Source organism: Gekko japonicus, unplaced genomic scaffold (genome assembly GCF_001447785.1).
Source record: "Gekko japonicus isolate JY-2015 unplaced genomic scaffold, Gekko_japonicus_V1.1 scaffold4021, whole genome shotgun sequence".
NCBI classification, from domain to species: domain Eukaryota; kingdom Metazoa; phylum Chordata; class Lepidosauria; order Squamata; family Gekkonidae; genus Gekko; species Gekko japonicus.
Window position 1 is genome coordinate 61,093 of NW_015173259.1, and position 10,664 is coordinate 71,756.

Below are 10,664 nucleotides of genomic sequence, written 5' to 3' on the forward strand. Positions count from 1 at the left end.
CCGCCCTTCCATTTCTCCACCGCTGGGACTGATCTGTTGTGTTTTTTTCTTTTGTCTGTTCAAGAGGAGAATTGAAACAAACAAATTGTAATGCTCAAGTTTTTACTTTTTACCGCTCGTTTTTAACTTCACAAATAAACGATAACTAAAAAAAAAACCACATCCCCCTGTGTCTGCTGGGTGGTGTCTGTCCGTTTTTCTCTCTTTCTCTCTCTCTCTCTCTCTCTTTCTCTGTCCATAGGGGTTTTTTTGAAGCTGATGTTTGTTCACAGTATAGCTGTTGTAAAAGCCTGAATAATGGTCATGAATTAAAAAAAAGAGCTTCCTGTGTTTTTATAGTTTGAGCAGGCAATTGTGCATTTTCGTTGAATAAAATGCTTTTTTGTTTTAAAAGACACTGATGCAGCCGTGTGTGTTTCCAGAGGTAAGGCCTTGCGGGAGCGGCTTCAGCTTCACCAAAGAACACCAGGAGTGGGGGGGAAATCTGATCGTTTCCCCTGTCTGGTAGTGCAGAGGAACCGCCTCTCTAGGGCTCTTCAACCAGCTCAGCTCAGGGGAGGGGCCGTGGCTCAGTGGAAAAGCATTCTGCTTGGCATGCAGGAGGTACCAGGTTCAATCCTCGGCATCTCCAGTTAAAAAGGACCAGGCAGGAGGTGATGTGAAAGACCTCCGCCTGAGACCCTGGAGAGCTGTGAAGAGGGGCTGTGGCTCAGTGGAAGAGCATCCGCTTGGCATGCAGAATGTCCCAGGATCAATCCCCGGCACCTCCACTTAAAAGGACCAGGCAGCAGGTGATGTGAAAGATCTCCACCTGAGACCCTGGAGAGCTGTAAAGAGGGGCTGTGGCTCAGTGCCAGAGGCTCTGCTTGGCATGCAGAAGGTCCCAGGTTCAATCTCCACCCGGCATCTCCAGTTAAAAAGGACCAGGCAGGAGGTGATGTGAAAGACCTCCACCTGAGACACTGGAGAGCTGTAAAGAGGGGCTGTGGCTCAGTGGCAGAGCCTCTGCTTGGCATGCAGAAGGTCCCAGGTTCAGTAGGTGACATGAAAGACCTCCGCCTGAGACCCTGGAGAGCTGCTGCCAGTCTGAGTAGACAATACTGACTTTGATGGACTGGCCTCAGGAGCTACAGAAAGTTCAGTACAGCTGATAGGGTTTTCTGCATAAAAATTCGACTCCTCGCAAATTCGCCTTCTCCAAATAAAAAGAGCACCTTTTACTTGAACGAAGAGTTAACGTGGTTCTAATTGATTGATATGAACCGGTGAGAGTGAAATAAGATTTCAGGTTGATTCTGCAATGACCGACGCCCAAGCAATAAAAAGAGATGGGTTGAAATAATCCCTCTGCTTATACCACCTTGGCAATCTTCCATTTTTGGGGGGATGCAGACAATACTCGGTCAGGGTTATGCACATGCAACAAGCCCCCAGTCAGAGCAAGAAGCAACCAGGTAAGCTGCAGAGCCCCCCACCCCGGTACCCCGGTCCAAAACAGTCCAGTGGCACCTTTAAGACCAAGTTTTATTCAGGTACAAGCTCTCCCTCCTCTGCGAGGACAGATCTGCCCCTGCCACCCCCCCCCCCCCCCAATAGCTAGCAATCCAAAACAGTCCAGTGATGCCTGAGCGGTGGGTGTTGCTTTCGGACACACTTCCGGTGACGTCAGGGGGCGTGGCATATGCAAATGAGTTATGCTAATGAGCTCCTACACCTCTTTTTCTACGAAATGACCCCTGGTTACATGCATCTACATTCAGTTCTAGTTAGGATGAGGGACGGGTCCGATGCATTTAAGATTTACCGACTTGAATTATTTCTCCTCTAATGTCACCGAGAAGGTGGCTTAGTTCCTTTACTCTGCTACAAAGGCATGCCAAGGGGTTCTCACAAAAATAATCCTATATTTACACCGATGTATATGTACGTTGCGGTTTTGAACAATGCTCCCTCTAAGCTGTGGAGTCCTGTGAGCAAAAATTCTACTTTGTGAGCTGCCGGCATTAAAGTCGTGAGCGCGCGATTGGGCTGCTGCATGAATTTGTTTGCTTTGGAGCCCTCCTTCCTGGGCGAAGACAAAAATGGGTGAGCCGGAGGCTAAAAAACTCTGAGCTGGCTCACGCTAACTCAGCTTAGAGGGAACACTCGTCTTGACTTACCTTTTAAACTGCCAATAAAGGCAACTAAACTAACCGGCCTGGAGAGCCCGATCGCGGGAGCTGAGCAGGGCTGGCACTGCCTACTGCCTAGATGGGAGACCGCCAAGGAAGTCCGGGGTTGCTACGCAGAGGCAGGCAATGCCGAGCCACCTCTGAATGTCTCTCGCCTTGGAAAACCCTACAGGGTCACCATGAGTGAGCTGTGTTGATGGCACTTTCTTCCACCACCATTTGCTCTCACCTGGATTACTGGCCCGATCTCATCAGATCTCGGAAGCTAAGCAGGGTCGGCCCTGGTCAGTCCTTGGATGGGAGACCAACCAAGGAAGTCCAGTTGCTACGCAGAGGCAGGCCATGGCAAACCCACCTCTGCTCGTCTCTTGCCTTGATCTGGACGGCCCAGGCTGGCCCGATTTCATTAGTTCTTGCAAGCTAAGCAGGGTTGGCCCCGGTTAGTACTTGGATGGGAGACCACCAAGGAAGTTTAGGGTTCCTACGCAGAGGCAGGCAAGGCTAGGACCCAGGTTAGAACAGGAAATGGTCGAGTGATTAAGAGAGTCTGGCAAAGCAAGCTATGATGCAGCAGCAGCAGAACTAAAAGCACTTCCACTGTGGGCCTGATGGAAGCTCTCCGGGGGCCTGATCCGGCCCCCGGGCCGCACGTTTTACATCCCTGCCTTAGCTCTTCTCCTGCAGGGGGGAGGGACCGGCATGCAGAAGGTCCCAGGTTCAAACCACGGCATCTCCAGCGAAAAGGATCAGGCTAGCTCACTGTTTTTTAGCCTCCGGCTCACACATTTTTGGCTTAGTCCAGGAAGGAGGGCTCCAGAGCAAACTGACTTATGCAGCAGCCAAATGGATCGCTTACAACTTTGATGCCAGGAGCTCACAAAGTAGAATTTTTGCTCACAAGACCCCGCAGCTTACAGGGAGCGTTGTGTGATGTGATGTGAAAGACTTCACCTGAGACTGGAGAGCTGCTGCCGGTCTGAGTAGGCGATACTGACACTGATGGACCAATTGCCTGACTCAGTATAAGGCAGGTGTACGTGCCCGCTGGATAGATAAAGCCGCTATAATAGAATCATAGAATGTTAGAGTGGGAAGGGACCTTGCAGGTCATCTAGTCCAACCCCCTGCACTCTGCAGGAGCACAGCCGAAAGAGAGCCCCACAACATGCCCGAAAGATGGTTGTTCAGCCTCCGCTTGAAAACGTCCAGCAAAGGAGCCTCCACCCCCTCCCGAGGCAGACTGTTCCACTGCTCAACCACTCTTACAGTTAGGAAGTTTCTCCTGATATTTAGCCGGTAACGACTCCCTTGTAATTTCCACCCATTAGACCTAGTCTTGCAATCTGGAGCAAGACAGAATCGATCCACTCCATCGTCTACGTGACAGCCCTTCAGATACTTGAAGACTGCAATCGTGTCCCCTCTAAGCCTTCTCTTTCCCAGGCTAAACAGACCCAACTCTTTCAGCCTTTCCCCATAATAATAGAAGAAGAAGAAGAGATTGGATTTATACCCCGCCCTTCACAACCCAAAGGAGTCTCAGAGCGGCTTACAAACTCCTTTCCCTTCCCCTCCCCACTGCAGACACCCTTGTGAGGTAGGCAGGGCTGAGAGAGCTCTTCACAGAGACTGTTCTTTTTCAAGGACAGCCCTTATCAGAACTACGGCTTGCCCAAGGTCATCCAGCCAGGTGCAAGTGGAGGAGGAGTGGGGAGTCAAACCCGGTTCTCCCAGATTAGAGTCCGCGCACTTAACCACTACACCAAACTGGATTCCAACCCTCTCACCATCCTGGTCGCCCTCTTCTGGACACGCTCGAGCTTGTCAACACCCTTCCTGAAATGTGGTGCCCAAAACTGGACACAGGACTCCAGGTGAGGCCTGACCGTAGCAGAATATATAAAGCATCCCCGGACGGATCTCTCCCAGGGGGGTTTTGTTTATGCACCCATCCACATGCTGTCCAGTGAACTACGCGGAGGTATGAACCGGCTTGGCAAGTCTGTTTTGCTTTGTTTAAAAAAAGCATCTGTGGCGAGCGTAATAAAAAGCCAGCGGCTTAAACCCTTTTATTTCTCTGCTTAGTAGACTCTGTAGTTTAGCCCTGTGCCGAATGCCCTTTCAAGACATCGTCGACGACGCTGCAGCACTTGGCGAAGATAATTTCTGAAGGCTCCTCGCCCAGGACCTGCAAATGCAAAAACAGAACAGAGTCTCTCTGCGGCTCTCAGCCGCCTTCTCCCCTGGGAGCATCAGTCCCTGCGTGCACGCGCACACACATCTGGGGATCTGGTACCGCTCTTTCTATCTCTGCGGGAACAGTATTGCTTCCCTGGGGCACGAGGACAGAACCTAACGCAGGGATTCCCAGACACAATTTTTGTTTGTCTTTAAGGGGCTGCTCTGAACCCTTGCTCTTTTCTACCGGAAAAACTACGAAACAGGAAAGGGCCCAGCTGGATTAGACCAAAACTCCCATTAGTGCAGTGTTTGTTTCCCTGCAGCCGCAAGCCCTGTGCGCTGCCGGAGGTTGTGCTGGCAACGGCCTTCCCCTGTCGCTTGTTCTGAGCAGCCAGTTCTTGGAGCGACGCTAGAGGCGGTTCCATCGAGCCACCGTTGCCAATGGTTAGCGACAGACACCTTTGTGACTTTTTGGTGACTTGTATCCTGCCAACTTTGAAGCCTCCCTCTGACGGAAGAGGCACAAAAGATACGAGCTAGTCCTGCGGCCCTGGCCACCTCTAGTGGCAGCGGATTTGTTTCGCAGCTCGAACGACTGTGCCCAAGAGCAGGAGAGAGACCTGGCTCGCCCAGGAAGAGGTACTGCAAGAAACAAACACTGTGATATAGATGACAACACATGTTAAGTAAGAGTCATCTTATATTGTAAAACTTGGCAATATTACAGGGCTATCATTCTCACCGAGCATCCGGATATAAACTCATTTCTTCTTTATATATTTCAAATAATCTGGTTCCATGTTCAAGTGTTTATAAAGGAGCCAGCCAGTCTTGCCTTCTTTTATACAGGTGCAAAAGCCTCCTGTATTATGCTGGCTTAAGAGCTCTCCATGAACACTGTATAGATTTTTATGGTAGTAGCAACCAGTCCTCTTCTCCCCCCGGCTAGAAGCCTTCGATTTTAAATTGGGTGGCAAAACAGGAGGCTTTTGCACCTTTATAAACACTTGAATGTGGAACCGGAAGATTATTAAATTAAACTTAAACAGAACATTGAACTGTAGCAAGAGGCTGACACCTTTGTTACTATAGATTACTCAGGGCTATTTTTGGGCAGGAACGCACAGGAACGGAGTTCCGGCTGGCTTCAGAGTTGGCCACTTTGACCTGATCCAACATTGGCGTCTCTTATGTTCTTATATTCTAAGCCTTCCTCTGATGGAAGAGGCGCAAAAGACAGGAGCTAGTCCTGGGGCCCTGGCCACCTCTAGTGGCTGCAGCTTTGTTTCGCAGCTCGAATTCCTGTGCCCGAGAGCAGGAGGGCGACCTGGCTCGCCCAGGAAGTGGCACTGCGACAAACAAACAACTGTGATATAGATGACAGCACATGTTAAGTAAGAGTCATCTCATATCGTAAAACGTGGCAATATTACAGGGCTATCATTCTCAACGAGCATCCAGATATAAACCCGTTTCGTCCCACTCTTCCTCAGGATTACCCAGTCAGGAGTAATCCTGTAGTAATGAACAGGGCTTTTTTTGTGTAGAAGAAGCCCAGCAGGAACTCATTAGCATAATAGGCCACGCCCAACAGCAGAAACGTATTAGCATATTAGGCCACACCCCTGACAGCGCAGCTCATTTGAATATTAGGCTCTGCCTTCCCTGGCCCCTGGCCCACCCGCCTCGGAGTCTCTGGGGGGGGGGTCGCTCTCCGGGCCTTCCCTCTGTAGCCACGCACACAGAGGTTTTGGCTGTAGTGGGCGTGGCCAGCTCAGAAGCCAGCTGGAACTCCGTTCCTGTGCGATCCTGCACAAAAATAGCCCTGGAAGGTGTCAGACTCTTGCTGCAGTTCAATGTTCTGTTTAAGGGCAGCCCAATGTTTAATTTCTCCTTTATATTTTTCAAATAATCTGGTTCCATGTTCAAGTGTTTATAAAGGTGCAAAAGCCTCCTGTATTATGCTGGCTTAAGAGCTCTCCAGGAGCACTGTATAGATTTTTATGGAAGTAGCAACCAGTCCTATTTTCCCCCGGCTAGAAGCCTTCGATTTTAAATTGGCTGGCAAAACAGGAGGCTTTTGCACCTTTATAAACACTTGAACAAGGAGCTGCGGTGGCTCAAGTGGTTAAGACGCTGAACTGCAGGCTGTGGAAGGTCAGTAGTTCAGCAGTTCGAGACCTGAGTGTGCCGCATGACGGAGTGAGCTCCCGTCTCTAGTTCCAGCTCCTGCCAACCTAGCAGTTCGAAAGCAAGAAATTGCAAGTAGATAAATAGGGACCACTTCGGTGGGAAGAAGGTAACAGCGTTCCGTGCGCCTTGGAGTTTAGCCATGCCGGCCACATGACCACGGAAACGTCTTCGGACAGCGCTGGCTCTTCGGCTTCGAAATGGAGATGAGCACCGCAGCCCTAGAGTCAGAGTCGACTGGCTTTCGAGCAAGGGAACCTTTACCTTAAACACTTGAACGTGGAACCGGAAGATTATTAAATTAAACATTGGGTTGCTCTTAAACCGAACCTTGAACTCTAGCAAGAGGCTGCCACCTTTGTTGCTATAGGATATCTCCTGAGAAAGACTGGGACGAAATGAGTTTCTATCCGGGCGCTCGTTGAGAATGATGGACCTATAATATTGCCAAGTTTTTACAATATAAGATGATTCTTACTTTAACATGTGTTGTCGTCTATATCACAGTGTTTGCTTGCTTGTTGCATTTCCTATACCTGCGATCCCCCTCCTGGTCTTTTCAGGAAGTGGTACTGGCAGAAGAGCCTGCCATGAAGCCAGGTTTCAGCTCAGCTACCCCACCGTCCCATCGCCCTCTGGCCTTTTTTGCCTGGACTCCAAGGGGACGGGCCAGAGAGGCCCGGGCGAGTTCCCGGAGACCTACATTCCGCAGCATGCTCTTCTGCAGGTAGTAGGTGAGGACGGGCTCAGAGAGCGTGTAGTGGGTCTCCAGCCGCTGCCGGATGATCCTCTCGTGGTCGTCGGCCCGCGTGCCCATTTGACTCCGCAGCAGCAGGCGCTGGATCATCGTCTCCGTGGAGCAGTCGAACACAATCACGATGTTAGGCGAGCGTCCCACCTGCAAGGGGGAGATGAGAGAGGGAAGAGGTTGGATTTATACCCCCGCCCTTCACTACCCAAAGGAGTCTCAGAGCAGCCTATGGTCTCCTTTCCCTCCCCCTCCCCACAACAGACACCCGGTGAGGCAGGTGGGGCTGAGAGCGCGCTCTCGAGGACTGCTCCTGAGAGAACAGCTCTGAGAGAACTTGTGACTGACCCAGGGTCACCCCAGCAGCTGCAAGTGGAGGAGTCGGGGGAATCAAACCCGGCTTTCCCAGACTGGAGTCTGCCGCTCTTAACCACTACACCAAACTGGCTCTTGAAGATCAAGAATGATGAACTAAAATATTAAAATCTTACAGAAACTCTAGCTTCAACTGTGGAAAGTTTAATTTTCTATTTTCGGGATTCATATGTAAAAATCTCAGCGGCTGGATTAACCAATAACAACCTTAGTGATTATATAAAAGAAAGGAAATTGTAAACAGAAGTAGAAACTTGTAACAGCTATAATACAAACTTGAAGGAATTTCTCTGTATGTCTTACCCCATACCCTTTACCCTTCCTACCCTTTATTGTCTGGTTTTATTATGTGTGGAAATCTAATAAAAATTTAAACAAGAAAGGAATTACCCTCCTCTCCTTTCCCCATTTAGTGCTAAACCACTCTGATAATTCACCCTGAATCACTCCAGATTGCCAAGTGCTCTCCTCCAGGGATGTAGCAATCACCTTCACCCAATGACTGACTCACAGCAGCAGTGGGCAGCTGATTAGAGCACAAGGTCCAGACTGCAGTTCCCCTGAAGAAAACGGCTGCTTCGGAGGGGCGGCTCTCTGGCATTATCCCCCGCTGAGGTTCTTCCCCAAACCCTGCCCTCCCATAAATCCCCTGGAATCTCCCAACCCAGAGTTGGCAACCGCAACACAGAAGTTATGCAAGGTTGGTTCCTTCCAATCAAAATGATTCGAGGGGCAGTTCCTTTTCTGACCCCTTGGTGGCAGTACAAGGACACCTCTCCAGCTTACGATATCCCGATTTGTCAAACCGTAAAGCCCTAGCAGTTCGAAAGCAAGACATTGCAAGTAGATAAATAGGGACCACTTCGGTGGGAAGGTAACAGCGTTCTGTGCGCTTTGGTGTTTAGTCATGCCGGCCACATGACCACGGAAACGTCTTCGGACAGCGCTGGCTCTTCGGCTTGGAAACGGAGATGAGCACCGCAACCCTAGAGTTGGACTCAACTGGCTTTTGAGCAAGGGAAACCTTTACCTATACCTAAAGCCCTGAACCGGCTACCACCCCCAGGCTAATAAGAGGAGGGGGCTTCAGCTACACTTGATTCCCACAGCACCGACTGCGTTAGGGTCTCCATCTGCCGTGACCCAGCTCTCTGATTCTTTTCTTCTTTTAAATTGGACTAGGTTCGAAGCCCCAATCTGCCGCGAAAGCTTGCTTGGTTGGGTGACTTTAAATCAGTCACACGCCCTCCGCCTAACCTACCTCACAAGGGTGTTGTGAGGGTAAAACGGAGGAGAGGAAAGTTAATGGAAGCGACCTTGGGTCCCCACTGGAGAAAAAGGTGGGGAATGAATGAACGAAAAAACAAACAAACAAACGGTAAAAGTAGCCAGGACCACTTCTACTTCTTTCTTTTGACCCTCATCTTCTGCCATGCTTGTAAAGGTAAAGGTCTCCCTTGCTCGAAAGCCAGTCGAATCCGACTCTAGGGGTGCGGTGCTCATCTCCGTTTCCAAGCCGAAGAGCCAGCGCTGTCTGAAGATTTTTCTGTGATGTGGCCGGCATGACTAGACGCCGAGGCGCACGGAACGCTGTTAATCTCCCCACCGAAGCGGTACCTATTTATCTACTTGCCATTTCTTGCTTTCAAACTGCTAGGTTGGCAGGAGCTGAAACCAGAGACGGGAGCTCCCTCCGTCCCGCGGCACTCGGGTCTCGAACTGCCGAGCTACAGACCTTCCGGCCCGCAGCTCGGTGTCTTAACCTCTGAGCCACCACGGCCATGCTTGAGGCAGAACCAAATTTGTTAGGCGTACAACCAGCCAGCGAATCTCGCCTTCTCTAATCCCGTGCTCTCGCCAAGGTACCTCTTGGCAGCTTCTCTGGTCCCCAGCTGACATGAGCCTGTGGAGAGTTAACGTATACCGCTGGCCACAGGCAAACGCTTCCTTCCCTTCTCCCCTCCCGTCCTGGGGATCCTCTTACCACTTCCTCGAACAGCCGGGCCTGGCTGATTTCCCGGGGGAAGCCGTCAATAAAGAATCCCTTGACGTTTTCGGTCCTAAGCATGTTATCGGTCAGCAAGTCCAAGACGTAGCCCTAGAGAGAGAGAGACGTACCCTGTTCCTCAAGGAGCTTTACTGAACTGAAATACTTATTACGGTTGAAGGCCAGTTCTGAAATATAGGCAGGAAAAGGTAAAGGTTTCCCTTGCTCGAAAGCTCGTTGGATCCGACTCTAGGGGGCGGTGCTCATCTCCGTTTCCAAGCCGAAGAGCCAGCGCTGTCCGAAGACGTTTCCGTGGTCATGTGGCCGGCATGACTAGACGCCGAGGCGCACGGAACGCTGTTCCCTTCCCACCGAAGCGGTACCTATTTATCGACTTGCATTCTCTTGCTTTCGCACAGCTAGGCTGGCAGGAGCTGGGGCCAGAGACGGGAGCTCAGTCCGTCACGCATCCGTCGGGTCTCGGGCTGCCGAGCTGCCGACCTTCCGGTCAGTGGCTCGGCGTCTTAACCTCTGAGCCACCGTGCCCCCAAAATCCATACAAGAACTCCATTAATACAAAGAAGAAAGTAGGGTTGGCAAAGCAGCATGTTTAAGAATCTGCACAGTCTATTAGATCTCCAACAGCCAATCAGAAGCTCTGCTGGGCAAAAGCCCCACGTGGCCCCGCCCACGTTGAGATAAACATGTGGCTGGCACCAGGAAACATGTCGGCAGGTGCCTCGGTGCCCGTGGGGATCACGTTGGGGACCCCAGTCTAAAGTGTAATCCTGGCATCCTGATACGGATCGAGTGCCGGGGAGGGGGCTTCTTACCGCTGGGACCAGGGCCCCTCTCAGCATGATGTCCCTGATGATCCTGCTCTTGGTGGTCGCCTTCTTGGCCTCCTCCCGCAGGAGTTCTCCAACCGGCATGTGGTAGAAGTTGTACTTGGTCGCCAGGCGGGCGCAGTGCGGCCCCTTGCCACTGCCGGGGCCACCGATCACAAAGATGA

At 51.1% G+C, this 10,664-nt stretch overlaps 1 protein-coding gene across 1 annotated transcript in view; it reads right to left on the bottom strand.

Moving 5' to 3' along the window:
- Window positions 1-4,269: 4,269 nt before the first annotated feature.
- The window catches only part of LOC107120161 (adenylate kinase isoenzyme 1-like), an 8,170-nt gene continuing 1,775 nt past the window's right edge, over window positions 4,270-10,664 (bottom strand). Inside the window, 4 exon segments of the mRNA XM_015422808.1 lie at window positions 4,270-4,359; window positions 7,246-7,440; window positions 9,650-9,763; window positions 10,486-10,664. Of these exon segments, the coding sequence (XP_015278294.1) occupies window positions 4,270-4,359; window positions 7,246-7,440; window positions 9,650-9,763; window positions 10,486-10,664 (578 nt within the window).